General features: G+C 39.5%; 1 protein-coding gene across 1 annotated transcript in view; it reads left to right on the forward strand.

Moving 5' to 3' along the window:
- Positions 1 to 17,066, forward strand: part of LOC122801223 (IgGFc-binding protein-like) — a 691,109-nt gene that overhangs the window by 333,068 nt on the left and 340,975 nt on the right. Inside the window, exons 33-36 of the mRNA XM_044070776.1 lie at positions 4,025 to 4,171; positions 6,482 to 6,738; positions 6,826 to 6,910; positions 9,318 to 9,389. Of these exons, the coding sequence (XP_043926711.1) occupies positions 4,025 to 4,171; positions 6,482 to 6,738; positions 6,826 to 6,910; positions 9,318 to 9,389 (561 nt within the window). The remainder of the gene's footprint in view (positions 1 to 4,024; positions 4,172 to 6,481; positions 6,739 to 6,825; positions 6,911 to 9,317; positions 9,390 to 17,066) is intronic.

A 17,066-nucleotide genomic window follows, 5' to 3' on the forward strand; every position in this document is an offset into this window, starting at 1 on the left:
CAACACAACCCTCTACCCACCCTCCCTACATCAAAACCAAATACTCAGCCCACAGTCTTTTCCTTTTCATCAGTAGCTACCTCCTATATAAAAAAAAAACTTCTATTGAGATTTAAGCTTACAAAACTTGCAGCTGACAATCTCCCCTCTGAATACCTAAAATAGCAGCAGAAGCCCTAGCTTATCCAGTCTCTGCCTTAATTAATCAGTCCTTATCAGAAAGCTATGTCCCCACACTGTGTAAAATATCCCACATCATTCCCCTCCATAAAGGTGGCTCTTCCACTGAGCTTTCCATTTACAGCCCCATAGCCATCCTTTCTCCACTTACCAAGATACTTGAGAAATGCATCCATCCTCAAGTCTTAGACAACTTCTTAGCTAATAACCTCCTGTCCAGCACCTAGCATGGTTCAGGCCATACCACAGCACTACTACTGCCTTCTCTTTCACTAATGTTATCCTTCATCATAAAAATAGTGGCCTGTTCTCCTCTACTATATTTCTGGATCTATCCAAGGCTTTTGACATGGTCTCACACAATACTAATCTCTGTTCTCACTAACCTATCCTTTTCCCAATCAGCTACTGGTTGGTTTCACAGCTAACTGGCTGCCAACAATTAGTTGTCTGACATAATGACCTATCTCCTCGACTTCCTGTAACACTCGGTGTCCCCAAGGCTCCATCTTTGGTCCCTCTGCTATTCTCATTCTTCACCAATGATCTATTTACAGCCACCAAGCATGCTTTTGTTATACAGCATGCAGATGACTACACCCTCATCTGCTCAGCCCCAACTAATCCTGAACTTCACAAGATCACACAGGAAGCCTTTTCATCTGTAGAAAGCTGGCTATCTAATGCTCAGTTATTACTCAACTTGAGCAAGACTAAACTCCTTATCTTGCAACCCACTAAATCTAACCCAATTATCCCCACTTTAAAATTCTAGCCAAAAACAATACCGTCATCTCCCCAACAGAACACACCAAACTACTTGGTGCTGAGACTGATAACAATCTCAGATTTGACACTCACATTTCTCTTCCCATAAAAAAGGTTCACAAAACAACTAGGTGCATTGTACAGAAATAAACAATTCCTTACAAGACAGCCAGAATTTCTGCTGACAATTACCAGCTAATCTCCACTTTAGTCTATGCCTCTCCTATACTTACCTTCTTTAGTCAAACAGACATAAACAAGCTCAAGGCTTGCTATAATAAAATTGCTAAGTTTGCCACTGGTGCAGCTTATCACACCCAGCACTGTATCTCACTTAGAGAACTTGACTGGCTTGAACTCCCTCAACTTCTTCACGTGAATCAACGCTCTCTTGCCCACAAGTTAGTAAACCATCCTCTTAAAGTCCCATCCCTTCAAAACCTTCTCCAGCCCTACTGCTCTACTAGACCACTACACTCCCGCAGCAAAAATCTACTTCTGGTGACCAAACCCAAGAACTCAGCGGGAGAAGCACTATTCTCCTGCGTCATATCCAGATTATGGAACCCCCCCCCATAACCACACTACCTTCTTACAATCACTTCAAGACCTCACTAAAATCTCACTTAAAAAGTCTCTGGTTATGCCCATGCACCAATCCCGACTAGTAACCCTCCTTTTACCTCCCCTTCCTCTCCCCTCCCCTAGCCACCCTGCCTCACACCATCTGATCATTGCATTCCTTCCTCTGCAGGCTCTGGCTCACCCTTTACCCTCTCTTCCCTCCTCACTCAGTCTCTAAGACCTGTTATAACATGATTAACCACCTCACTTCATCTCAACTCCAAATACATATCCAACTGACTTACACCTAGCTTCCTGTCACTACCACATATACTACTCACTCAGTCTCCTCTCTTACTCCTCTGTCTTCCCTTTCCATCCCATTAGCCCTTCTAGCTTGTTCCACCTTTGTGTGGAGCTTCTGCTTTATATCTGCTTGAGTTTAGTGCAATATTTGTACATAAGATTTAGGTTTATGAGTTTGGAACAGTATCCATTTGAGCTTAGTACTATCTGTATATACATCCTGCCTTTATTCCTAGATATTGGTATATCTGTTCATTACTACGCTTCATACTGTATGTATAGCTAATGTTTGCTGCACTATGTATTATTTGCTATTGTATGTATATTCAATTGTTTTTCATGTACTCTGCTGCTCATTTATTGTTCTGAGGAGCATTTCTCCCCGGGCCTCTACTGAAAAAGGATGTGTGTCCAGTTGGAATTCCCCAGTAAACAAATGTAAATAGATAAATAAGTTAAACACTTGTAACAGAGACTATACTGCATCAATGTCAGCATTTTGTAAACATATTAAAATACAGAATTAAAATGTGAAATAAGACATAAAATATTTTAATGTTAACAATGAAAAGAACAAAGCTACCTACACATGGAATAGTGCATCAGAAGAACCACATAATAGATCATATAGGTATAGCTAACAAAAAACAAAGAACTTCAGAAAAGTTACACTCCAATGCCAGCAAGGATAAACAGCAAGAATTGTATAATGGAAATTTATTGCTTTTTTTTTTTTTTTTTTCATTTCCATTGAACAGTGCATCAACCAACGCTGCCAATAACCTAGGTTCATGCAATGAACCTGATTTTCTAAAGCAGTATAATGACAGAGGGCCTAGTAGGTGATGATCACTCAGACTAGGGTGAGGATATTAGTGTAATGCTGCTCAAGGCTCCCACTTTGGATGTTGGTACCAAAACTAAGAATGTTTAAAGCATGTTGCACTTGGCAGATATTTATTACCAGAAGAAGAATACGATAGAGCATGCTTTCAAAACATTACATACTTGAAGGGCAAATTTTTCACAGGGCAAGTCAACACTTGCCCAACATGCCCTTTTCTCCACTATAAGGTGATCCCAGAGTTGGTATATATAGTTGGGAGTGTGTGAAGGCCTGAAGGGTGCAGCCCCCACATGGGGGGGGGGAGCATAGACCCCCCCTGCCTAGATGGGTTTTATTTACTCTGGTGTGTGTTTCATTGAAGTTTGGGCAAGTGTTTACTTGCCCTGTTAAAAATTCGCCTTTCAGGTATGTAATGTATGATTTTCGTGTCGTGAAAATGCAGTTTGGTTATCTGGGCTTTTGAAGTTTCAAAGTAGATCCATATATATTATTAGAGAGAGAGGGAGAGAGAGAGAGGGATACACATATGTATATACATACATGCATATAGATCTGAGAAAATGTCATCTTTTCAGACTTGATATAATGGCTTTGGCTGCCAATCACAGCAGTTTCATGACTCCAAAGATCATCATATAAGCATCATCCTGTGGTGCAGTGAAGAACACTGATCAGGAAAACAAGTAGCTGGGTGTTAGCCATAACAAAGTGGTATTACCAAAATGTAAAAAGCAGTAACAATTTGGTATCCCCATGTATTATGTTATTGAGCTAGCTAATCAAGGCTGGAGGCAATGGTGTATTTACTTTTGGCTGTGTTTTATAACAATTAAGCCAACAGGTTTATGGAAAGTTAACATAATCATAGATCATACTTTATTGCTTAATTAGTGCTATCATGTGAATGCACAATCACAATATTTAGTAAAACAGAGTCGTACTGTTTAGGCTCTAATTAATATATACATCACAGCCTGTGATGCAATGTCAGTAACATCATATCAGATAGACATAGCAGTGTCATTCATTCAGTATTAGACTCAATTACAGTACTCAGTAATGCAAAATGACTGTTTCAGAAATAATATAAATAGTACTACATAATTATATTTTAAACATACATTAATACTATTCTTTTTCTATTTTTTATAATTAAACACATGAAGACATCAAATCTACAACTGTACCTCCTACAACAGCAGGTATTGTTGTTATACTTTTTCACATTATTAGAATTAAATCTAAAAATAATACATGTAATGACAAGGTTAATTTTGAATGTCATTATGATCTTTCATTGCAGTACATTTCATCATTTGGTCTCATGGAGTAATGTTGCATTTATTATTTTTACTCTAGATACCGATATATGCCATTTGGGGTGTGACTTTGACACAGATTTCTGTGAATGGGAACAGTCAACAACAGATAGCTTTGATTGGCAGCGTAACAGAGGGCCGACACCTTCTCTAAATACTGGTCCACCATATGACCACACTTCTGCAGGTATGTCTGTCTTGTATAAGAAAACTGAAAAATCAAAAACTATTGCATTATTCAAGTGTTTGCTATTCTGGTAAAGAATTAATAACAACAGAGTTTTAGTTAAATTATGTATACATGTCAAGGGGTGAAAGTATTGTTTTCTGCAGTGAATGCAAAGCTGCAAATGAAAAAGTCTGCAGACATTTCAAATCTATGGTTGCAAAGGTGATTTCAGAAAATGAATTAGGCATGTCCATAAACTGTCACATTCATGGAATGACACTAATCGGTGGCTATACTGTAAACTTCATGCTCAAATACTGAGAACTGCCAAGGAAAAGAAGGTGCACTTCTTTCACAGTGAGAGATTTTGCAGTCAGTATTTACGAGTGTGTTCAAAAACAAGCCTACTATAAGTTTTTTAAACAGGCATTGTATTCCTTAAATGATATTACTGGAAGATATGTGGGCAGCGCAGTGGTAGAGTGATGAATACTACTGTTGCACAGCATTTGGTACTCTAATCCATTTCATAGTTGGGGAGTTTTTCATGTGGAGTCTGTATGTCTACCTGTGTTTGTAAGGGTTCTGTATGAGTGGTACAGTTTCTTCCACATCCCAAAGATGTGCCATTGGTGATTTGCCATTCCATTAAATTGCCATGTTTAAGTGTGTGTGTGTGTGTGTGTGTGTGTGTGTGTGTGTGTGTGTGTGTGTGTGTGTGTGTGTGTGTGTGTGTGTGCAAGCATGGGTATGTGTATGTGTATGTGTGCGCATTCTGCAGTGGGATGTATGATTGCCTATAACCTGCAACTTCTCACTGTCACAAAAGGCTCTACCTGCCTCCACAGCACTACACTGGATTAATCAGGTAATCTGAGAATGAACTGGTGAATGAACGAATACAAGTTAAAGTTCAAATGAGCAGAAACTGGAAAAGTGTAGTCAGAACATGTATTTTTTAATTGACTGCCAGATTCTAGCAGGTAACATCACTTTTACAGTACAGTTACATTAGTGCCACCCTTGTGAAATATTTGACTGTCAGTATAAAACTTCATCCCATATTGTGTCTCCATGGCTCTTTTTTACCACAATGGTCCCCTACTCTATGCATACATGTTCTCCCATATGTGATGATAAAGGATATTGTCACATGCGTAAGTAGCCATGCTCATATCTGCCCAGTAGTAACTTCCTACACTTCTACAGGCCTCTGCTATACAGACACGGCCTTGTCATCACTGAATCAGTATGAGCCAGGAGGAAACATGTCCATCTACCCAGGGATGGGGATACCCCAAGTTTCTTGATTGCACTGCTTATCCCCTGAGTCCTAGTCAGAATTAAGGAATGTTTTATTATATTTTGTATTTCTTTACATTGTTTTTCTTTCAGTGATGAACTGTGCTATATGATCTGTTAAAGGCAGTATACTGAGAAGTGTTGAGATGTGGCACAATATATAAACATCAACTCTTGGGTGGGGACATGGGAACATGAGATTTTATCCTCAGCTTCTTCAGTCCTGGCAGTTATCCAAGCATCTGTGCTTCTTGGAATAATCTCTTCATTTCTCACATTCCTTGCCCCTTCTCCCCACCCTAGTAAAATCTTCATGGTCAAAGTAGTGTGGGCATCATTATAGAGGCTTAAAGGGAAAATGTAACTCCTACGCTAGTCTTCTGGGCCGAAGATGCATACATGTATTATGCAAAGTGTGATGTGATGTGCACAACTTTGAAACTTTGGTGTAAAGTTAGTATGGTTAAGCAAAGGAAAATGGGAAACATATTCATTTTTTTTAGTTTTGTATTGGTATTAGACACAATAAGTTTTGTTCAGAAAAATTGTTTTCCTTTTAACACCCAACATTTATGAAAATACTAACTGAAAAACTATGCAGTTTATTATTCAGATCTATCCCTATGCCAAGATGATTCTCCCCTCCTTTTCCCTTTATCTTGTCTGTGTGAAAATTCAGATCATAGTCTAAAGTTTTTATATATGTTCTAATTATTTTCTATTTTATACTTTACAGCCACAACAGCCACAAACTGTAATATGTTTCTGTTTCAAAATTTCAACAATTTCTGCACTGCCATTATTATATTATAGCAATGTTTTGTTTATGTTGCAAATACTTCTGTGTCTAGGCTTCAAATGGAAAAAAGGTGCAGGAAACTGACAAATTAAAATCAGTACCACTGCAGAAAGGGTTCTGGTATTAATAATACTACAGAAATAAAACACAAAAATGTTACTTCAGAATTAAATAATGTAGTTTTGCACTGTTAACAAAACATTCATATGTATTGCTCATCCTTACAGATGGATACTACATTTACATCGAGGGTGACCTCGCCAAGCCAGGGGATGTAGCTCACCTGCTCAGTCCAAGCTGCCCTGCCTATGGGCCTCACTGTTTCCGCTTCTGGTATCACATGTATGGAGTTGCACAGAATATGGCCCTGAAAGTGTACTTAGTTGAGAAAGGATCTCCATTTCTAAAATGGGTCCAAACTGGTAATCAGGGAAATAAATGGCGTCCAGTAGAAGTTGACCTCCAACTCAAAGGCAATTTTCAGGTAAGTGAAAACAATACTTTGATTATCTCATATATATTTTGTATCCTCATTGTTGTACTATACTAATCACTGTCTCTTTGATAACAGATTATTATTGAAGGTGTGAGAGGCAGTGATTACCGCAGTGATGTCGCAGTGGATGATGTAACATTTAATGCTGGATGCTGTTCAGGTATTCACTGTCTGTTTCATTTAGGTGCATTTAAATGATGCATTACTATTGTAAATATTTGGTTATACAAGATGGATGAATGATCCTTGGTGAAAAATAACTATCAAGATTTGCTTAAAATAAATCCAGAGTTAGCCTATATGTAGTCAATTTTCTGAATTATTTTTATACATTTCATTCTTAATCATTAACGCATACATCTCCAGACTTAGATCCTGTTTGACAAGAACTGTTTATTTTATTTTGTACTTTTAAGTTTACAGTTTAGCATCGAGTATACTTGAAAGAGGAAATATCAAAACAAGAATGGTGTTCTTTTAAAATATGCACTTTCCTGCTACATCAGGAGACCATAACAGAAAACTACCTTTATCTAAACTGTTCATTTCTCACGGTCTACAACCTCACAGATATTTTTGGGGAATTAAGGGTGCCATGGGGTTCAGGCCCCTCCTTCAGACCAAGTAGCATTCAGTAATTAATGTAGACAGCAAAGGAGAGTGAGTAAATACATTTTCACTAAATCTTATTTTAGTCAAATGCAGGGGAGTAACTCAGAGGACTTACATGTAAAGGCGGCCATTGTATTTCCAAAACGCTTAACAGAAACTACATCTTTCAACATTTTAAAAACTAAGTGATAATAAAACAGTTTTCAACTGTCAAATCCTAAACTACATTACTGCACTGAGAACAAGGCCTGCTGATATGAACCCAGGGATTCAGGAAGAACACCCACTACTTGTGGTCAAAGCTACAGCCAAAAGGGAAGGTTTCCATGATGTAGGAATATATGATTCAGAGACATATTAGGCAGAATAAGGAAAGGCCTGAATACTGACTAATCTGCATGTAAATGAATCACCCTTAAACATCAAGAGTGCAAATCAGCACTTTCTTGTGGTACTTCTCACTGGCGCATCTCATTGGCAAATCACCCCCCCCCCCACACACACACACACACACTCACACACACACACACACACACACACACACACACACACACACACACACACACACACACATTACCCATCCATACAGTCAGTCAGTGACAGACATCACTGTATCGTTGTTGTTATTGTCAACTACATTGACTTTAAACTTTTCCTCTATTAACCTTTTTTAGTGATTCCAGGTAATAGTGCAAAAATCCTCCCTGGTGTCATCTAGTATTGCTCCTGACTTTGTCCAAAGCCTCTCCCCAAACGCAGACATACCCCCATCCCTCTCATTCATTGAAGAATTCCAGGCATTAGAATGTCATGTTTCTTAGTATGTAAAAACTATCCTGATATACAACTTATCAGCTAGTGGAGAGGGTTAAGGTCTCTGCTTTCTGTGTCAAGTGTGTAAATTTGAAAGCTTTTCCCTCCATTTTCCTTTTTTTATTTTTAAAAGACTTCAGGAATATGCCCAAACTATCTCTGGAGTGTAGTGCTGGCTGAGAGAGCTAAGTCTGTGCTAAAGATCTGTGTGTGAGTGCTGAAGGTAGAGAGGGTGAACTTCTCTAAGTGTCTTTAAGTCATGATGTGGAGATGTCACTGGTGTCTAATGCTCCCTCCATCCCATGTCTTTCATGCAGCAAAAATTTCTTCTATTATTTTTAAAGTGCCTTTAAGGCTCCGTATAAAGAGCTATCATTGGTGTGTAGTGTTCTCCAGCCCTACTGTCTTTCATTCTGCTAAACCTGCTTCTATTATTTTTAAGTGCTTTAAGACAAGATATAAAAAGTTATCCCTAGTATTTGGTGTTCCCTCCCACTGTTGTAAGATGTGCTTCTTAGTCTAGTGGATTGTGAAGTTATAATAGCCCCCCATACACACACACCGACATACCCAGACACATTTACACATTCATGCACACCCGCACACAACCCCCCCCACCTTATCGCTTACTTACCCATTCACTCATATAAAGAAACAATCACCTACCCTACCTATCTCCTGACTAACCACACTCTACTGTGACCTCCCAGGCACACACACACACACACACACACACACACACACACACACACACACACACACACACACACACACACACACACACACAAATCTATGCAGGCTCAGTTTAAATACCCTACTCTGTGTACTACTAGCAACAGTTATGCAGTTTTCAAATTAGGTGTTTTCCCTCTGTCACCCTATAACCTTCCACATTTACCTTTACTTCCTGGACATACTCACCCTGATTGTTCTATGATGTCTATGAATTTTTCTGACTTACATGTTTGTTAGCAATTTACTACCAGCTTTGCTCTGTTTCATTAATACATGAAAGCTATCCGTATCTTCCAATGTTTTACTACAAAAGAGCCCAGAGTTACACAAACCAGGAGTATAATCAAGTTTTGTAAAATTGTACTGATATCGGCACCAGAAATAACTAGTATTATGCTGTGTTTCAGGCTGTGATCATACTACAACAAGCAGCACAACGACTACTCAGAGTATAACTTCTGGACCTCCAGTAGAGAAAGGTAACTTATTTGCAATTGTTGCCTTTGATATACAGATGTGTTTTGTTACTCTCTGTTAAACTTTTTTATAAGCATCTCAGCACTTTGTAGTAGCATAACCCCTCACTTATTTGTTAATTTGAAATAATGCTAAAATTGTAAAACTGTTGAATATTTTTCTTGGAAACAGATCTATCTTGCTTTGGCTTAAAAAGCCATGAAACCATTATACTATAATAGGAAAAACACTGCTGAAGTATTTAAATGACTAAGTGAGTTATAACTTTAAATGTTAAAATTATGTCCTTAACATATGTTAATTGTGCCCGTTATTTGTGTCAGATTTTTGTTACATGCTAAGAAATACAAACATTGTCACATGTATGCATATGGAAAACAGCACATACATATAGGCAAAGCATGTGTGTGTGTGTGTGTGTGTGTGTGTGTGTGTGTGTGTGTGTGTGTGTGTGTGTGTGTGTGTGTGTGTGTATAAGTCTACTTTCAAATGATGAATTCCCAGAATCCTGAAATTCAAAATCTCGAGACCGGTACTTTGAAAGTTCATTTTACTGAAAGTGCATAATATTATATCTTAGAATCCTGAACTGCAGTTAATTATGGTACTGTATCATTTGTTGTCGTCTTTAGAAAAAGGTATGGTGGCCGTGAAGTTGGTGTGGAGTTTTGTAAATTTTGAAAAGGAAATTCTGTTTTTTTAATGTTGAAGGGTAAGTGTAGTGTATAGATTGGGTTGTATAAAGGAAATTGTATTTTTTTAACTGAAAGCTTGAAAGAATTGTTACAGGCAGAGGGAATTTTAGTTTTTAGTGACCGTTAAAGTGTTTGACAGCTATGTTGCTGATATGTACAAAATAGGGTCTTTTAAACATTACTCATGTACCTGTACAGCTCTTATCAGTGTATTTACCATTTTGTCATTGTAGTGTTATCATGGAGTTGGTATATTTTCATACAGGGGTGTGGGGGGTGCAGGGAGGCTTACCTCCCTGCTTAAATGTAGAGCTGATGTTTTTTGCTGTTGTTTGTTGGTGTAGTTTGTAGTAGTGGATGGCAGGGAAGTAGGTATTTTGTGTTTTTCAACATTTTGGTTGTCGACGTTTTGGAGTTTCAGTTAATTAAGTGTTTGACATTCAGGTCTCGAAATTTTGTAGTTCGGGATTCTGTGATTTCAAAATTTGAAAGTAGATCCACACAAACATATAGATAAGTGGGTAGACAGACAAAAAGAGATATATAGGTATATACATGTCCTAATTGTGCAGTCCAGATAAGCAGAGTAATAAAAACATCTGTCTGGTCAGTATGTAAATACGTTTTGATACTTACTGTACTGACACAATTCCAGCACTTTATTTACATCATTCCTGGTCATTAAAGCTTCAGTACTTTTCATAACCTTTCACTATTTCTGCTACATAATCAAAGTTAAGTTCAAACACAGCACATGAAAACCTAGATACTTCCAAATTTATAGACTCATCAAAAAAACACCATTTCACATAAAAAAAACCCACACCCTAAACATAGTTCTGTAATTACTTCACTAAAATGTATAATCAAATAAAAAAAAACATTTCAAACATTTTCTAGTGCCTACTTTTCTATCCATTCTGCATTGGCACCTTCCCACCATGCTATTCTCATCTTGCTTTACATTGTAAATATTGAAGTAAAATATACATTCAATATCTCTACTTTTTCCCTTTCATCTGTGTTCTTCCTTCCATCTTTGCTCAGCTTGGATAATTTTGTCTCTCCTTTCTTTCTGCTGTGTATCTGAAATCATCTGTTCTCTCTCTTGACTGCGTCTACCAACCCCCCCATCAAACTCTACCTTTGCTGTCCTCCACTCGTTTGCTGCTATTCTGTTAGCGCTCCTGTACTGCTTCTTCTCACCTCCCCTTTCACTTCCTATATACCCTGTGATTGCCAGTACCTGCTGGTCCCACATTACTGAGTGGCCACATTGGCTTTTTCTCCTTTTTGACTTTTCCTCAAACTCTTATTCATAGAACTAAGTAATGCATCCCTCAGCTATTCCCATCATCTATTTGCTGCCTTAATTTGTTCACAATCTTCAAGCTCAGCTTTGACCATTGTCATCTGTTCATCCATAAGCCACACCTCTAAAATGTCACATGCTTAGCCTTATCCTTTTGTTGCTACCCTCCCCATAACTCTGAAACAAATAGTAATCTGATCACTGTTGGCTAATACTCCCTTCATTTACATCCTTACACCTCCATTTTTGTTAGGACTACATCCCAAAGTTCTGTCCCTTATGGTACAGTTCCATAAAATTGTTTAAAACACCAATCAGTTCCTTCTTCCTCTACTTCCTGGAACTCAGAATCATCCAATTGGCCCTTGGCAGATTCAGATTTCTCCAACTGTAATTTTCCCACTCCAGTTCTTTACAGTCTCCTCCAATCAGACATTCTCCTCCTCTAGTGTGTATAAGGCTAAGACATTCATACCATTTAACCTCTAACTAAGCCAAAAGTAATGGGGAGACAAAAGCGCAAAATTAATGATAGATTTTTTTTTTAAATATTGCTCTTATAAGCATAGAAAATTGCTGGCACAACTGATTTTGCAGACACATATATTTTCTAAAGAATATGAAGACTGAAAGTGAAATGTATGCCATTTCTTGGTGACTTCAGTCCCAACTGATTTACCAAAAAACACAAACTTGGTCAAGAACAGATCAAAAATATGAGTAAAATATCAGACATAATGTGAAAATCTGGACAGCTGAGAGGTATATTCTACTGACTTTTCCTATCTTAATTACCAGAACACTTACTCTATGCATCCACTCTTCCACCATGTGGATCATGTTTGTAACATCTTCTCGTATCTTACTAAATGTGTGCCCTGAGACCATTTTCACTGCAGTCCAGCCCTTCCTATTTACATTGCCAACACTCCTAATCAACTTGGTGACAGTGTCTTTGATCATTGTCCCTACCACTCCAGTCTACCGCCTTCTTCCTGCAGCTCTGCTACGCTAGCCGTCCTCACTGTTTGTGCTGATAACGCCCCTTTCCTCTCCCTCTCTGTGATGCAGCTATTCCCCTTCCTGTTCCTTCTGTACTCTTCTGATCATCTTCCACTGTTTTATCCCTTTAGTAATCTGTCCCTCCCAGCCAGTTGAGTGTACTGCCCTATCCAAAAATTGCTTGCTCTACTTAACTTATTGGGTCCTGCTTAGTACTTCTGCCTCAGTCTCCCCTTAATCACATGTAGCTGTCATCTGCATATAAAACCTGCTCCTTGAGTTACATTTTCTTGTCCTCTTTTTCAGGGCTGCATCACCACCTTCCACTTTACTATGTGCCACACTACTTATATGTTCTCTTCTTAACAACGTCTGAACGTACCTGCTTTTCTTTCCTTTTATGTGGCACCCCATCCAACATCGTTTCTCCCTGCCTTCCGCTGTCTATTAAGAAACAACTTACCAGAACCAGTTACTATGTTGCCTTGCTAATTTCTTGAAAGTACTCAGGAATCCTTTTTGAAAGTACTCAGAGAGCCTGTCTTTCCTTGCTGGTGGATAAGTGGAAACAATGTTTATTTACTGCCTTTGTACTTTGCGACTGTATCCCTTCACTTTTAATCTTTATTTGCTGCTTGTGCACTTTGCGACTGTATCCCTTCACTTTTAATCTTTATTTGCTGCTTGTGCACTTTACTGGTCATAGTATAGCCTAGACTCAGACCTGCTGAATCTACTTCTGTTTTGTAAAATTGAGACTAACCAGGCTATCTTCTTTTAGAGGGGGTTCCTATTGTACATCGTGGCAGGAGCTACTTTTGGGACTTTTTCAGTTGACGTTTACTGGAACAGGGCTCAGTTTTGAGCTTTTTTATTGGCTAGTTGGTTTAATTAGTTTGCTCTTGGTTACTACTTAAGCACTGCATTTGCATGGGTTTGCATGACTTGCAGCTTTGTTTAGAAGTGGGCACCACTGGCAGCTATAAACTGAAACCTACTTCTCAGCAAATTTTCTCTTAGAGAGCTGTCTCACACAATTGTGCCTCACGATCAAGAAGAACAACCACCTCAACTTATTTTCCAGACTATCTACAGAAGTCTCACCCACTAGAGCCCCTCTGCTTAATGCCTTCTCCAGTCCTTCCATCTAACATGTCCTTCCACATTCCCCAATTCACTGCATTATCCCAGATTTATCTACTCTCCACTTCTGATCACTATAACATGCCTGGCATCCTGGAAGGACACTTTCCCACAGTTTCTCCAGCCAGCCTGATTGACATGGGCATCCTGAAGTAATGTAGCAATTACCTTACCTTATGTATACTGACAGCCCACTTCTAGTGCACACAAATTCAATATGTGAGAGATGCATCTATATTAAGAACCTAGAATACAGGCTGTCTCGCTCACCAGCTAGTGAACCAGATACTAAGCAGGTTGTCACCACACGCACCTTACCTCTTTCACATGCAGAACCAACATTTCATTAACCTACATATGGGGGAGGCCCTTACCAGAAGCCTACCTAAACATCAGAGATCTCCCAAAAGCAAGTGCACTTCACATGTTACATGACCCACAGAACATAGAACATATAATATCTCACACACCCAAACATCTTAGTTATAGGTGACTCTGTTGTGAGACACACAGATGTCACACTCACCAGGTTAGAAAACAAAAAGGTTACAGTTAGTTGTCTGTCAGGTGCCCGGATCCGTCACATCACATACGTGCTCAAGTCCCTCAACAACAGGTACTGTTATGACTCTGTGATGGTCCATGTTGGTGTGAATGACCTGAGATGTACCTCACTAGACTATATGAACAGAGACATGACTGAGCTCTCAAATTATGTGTTTCTGACAGGCATGTCCCTAGCCTTAAGCAGAATTTTACCTTCGCCAAAGGATGATGCCACAATACAAACAAAAAATGATTGACTTCAACAATTGGATAAGTTCTTGGTGTAATTCTAAGGGGATCCAGTACCTGTCAGCCTGGGATGATATGGTTGACAGACCTTGATGCTTTGTCAGAGATGGTCTTCATTTATCACCCCTGGGATTTTGGTTACTGGCTAATGCTCTTGCCACCCTCATAATGCCTTTTTTTAGGAAATATCACAAGAACAAAATTACCAATGTAAAAATATCTTCTAAAAACAAACAAAGTTATGCTGCTATACGCTAGGTGTTTGAACCTGAAACTGCACGCACTGGAAGCAGTCCTCACCTTGGAAGACTCAGACATTTGTGCAGTCACACAGACATAGTTTAAAGCTGTAGAGAGCACCCCAGCCATACTGGGTTTCATTTCATACCACACGTTCAGACCACAAGCTGAAGGCATGAGAACTAAAAGAGGTGGTGTATCATTATTCATTAAAGATAAACACATCTCCACACTGGTTATACAGCAAGAATCCCTGGAGTTACTACAGGTAAAATTAACTATTGGGAAGGTCCCTCACCAAGTCATTGCCAGCTACAGGACCCCCTCCATGAATCAAGACATCCACTTGGCCTACTTGGATTTACTTGAGTCAATCAAGATACAACCAAATACCCTGGTTTTGGGTGACTTTAATTATCCAGCCATTGACTGGGTAAATTATACATGCTCAAACTATCTTTCCCAAAGATTCCTGGATTTCATCAACTCCAATGCTGGTTAACACCCACACAAGGGGCACAAATATCCTATATCTGGTGCTCACCAACATGGGGGAACCATTGTACCACTCCCCATTAGGAAAAAACTTCTCCAAGGCCAACAACAAATCTTAAGAGAAGGCATAAGCAACTTCATAGCCCATCCTTCCACAGAGGAAATGGGCACCTATACAGGGCTTTACACCAATGCATTGTATGTGCATCTGTACAGATGTAATGACTCTGGGCACCTATACAGGGTTTTACACCAATGCATTGTATGTGCATCTGTACAGATGTGATGACTCTGCCATACCAGACAAGACCAAAGTAAGGTCTTCAAAGAAGAACAACCATGCCTGGAGAAAATTGCTAAGAGTAGGAAGGAATGGTCTCAGAAATGGAAACACTCCATCCTCAACTGAAACAAGCAAATACGACTTCTTGTAAGGTCCTCCAAAACCAAATACAAATCCATGCATTCTTTAGTAAGAGATGTAACCTTAAAGGTAAGTTCCATATTTGCACTGAACTTGTAGTTAATGGCATGTCATACATGGAGCCAGTGGATATAGGAAACCTACTGGTTGACAGGTTCAGTGAAAACTTCACTCCCCTGTCCCCACCACAGTTACCCCAAAGCATCCCTACCACCTATCTACCACTTAATATCTCTAAGGAGCAGGTCTTAAGCACCCTCTCCAAGGCCAAAAACACAGCCTCTCTGGGACCAGATAGTATCCCAGGCTGTGTTCTACATAAGTTAAAGCTCCTGAGTACTCTTTTCAATCACAGCATTAGCATTGGCTTTGTCCCAGTGGAATGGAAAACAGCTCCCGTCATCTCTTTGCACAAGGTGGGGGGGTGCATCCACTGACCCCAGGAACTATAGACCCATTAGCTTAACTAGCCATATCTGCAAGGCCTTGGAGAGAATCATCATGGACCTGATCAATAAAGATACAGGAATGCTCCAAACACTTGATCCCATCCAGTTTTGGCTTTGCCAATGGGAGATCATGCCTGTTAAACTTAGTGGATTTCTTTTAGATAGTCACTAAAGCCCTAGATGAGGGTAAATAGGTGCATACACCCTACCTTAGACTTAGCCAAGGCCTTTGATACAATTCCCCACTCAGGCATTATTGAAAACCTCACCCAGTTGGGTATCAACCCATATATTGTCAGGTGGATTGCAAACTGACTCACTGGCAGAACTCATACAGTCAAAATAGGGGACTTCACTTCCTCTAGCAAACCTGTAACCAGTGGTGTTCTACAGGGATAAGGGCCTGTGGCTGGCAAAGTTTGCTGATGACTGCAAGCTGGGAGCTGTCACTGAGTCCCCAAATGATGTCAACATCCTGTAAGAGGGATTTACACAGACGAATGATCGGTGCCAAAGTCATGGTCTAAACCTTAATGCAGAAAATGCATTATCATCCCATTTGGCAAGGGTGATGTGCCTGCAAACTACCACATCAACAACACCACCATAAGCACGCAGTCTGTGGTGAGGGACCTGGGCACCCATGTCGACAGCAGCCTTGCCTTTGATCATCATGTCACCATGGTGGTAAGAAGGGTATTTTATAGCGCTCATCTCATAAGTAAGGGCATTGCCTCCAGAAAAAAAGGAGGTTATAACTCCCCTGTACCCCTCCCTCACCAGAACAATAATAGAGTATAATGCCCCTTTTGGTATGTACCTTTCTGGGCACCTGCAGCAACTGAAAAAAACACAGATGTTCCTTACAAAGAAAATTCAGAGTCTTCAGTACCTGTCATATGTAGACAGACTGAAATCACTGCAACTATCCTCTGTGTCATACAGACTTCTCAAAGGAGACCTGTGCTTCTCATATAAAGTTATCTCTGACCCTGCTGTAATGGAAATACTGCAAATTCACAAGTCTAAGGGCACATGGGTCACTCGTTCTAAGGACCTTAACCTGGTATGCAACATCAACAGAACCCACTGGAGGGACAGATTTGTCTCCCAGAGGTTAACCC

Source organism: Protopterus annectens, chromosome 4.part1, assembly GCF_019279795.1.
Source record: "Protopterus annectens isolate FY-2018-M chromosome 4.part1, PAN1.0, whole genome shotgun sequence".
NCBI lineage: Eukaryota > Metazoa > Chordata > Ceratodontiformes > Protopteridae > Protopterus > Protopterus annectens.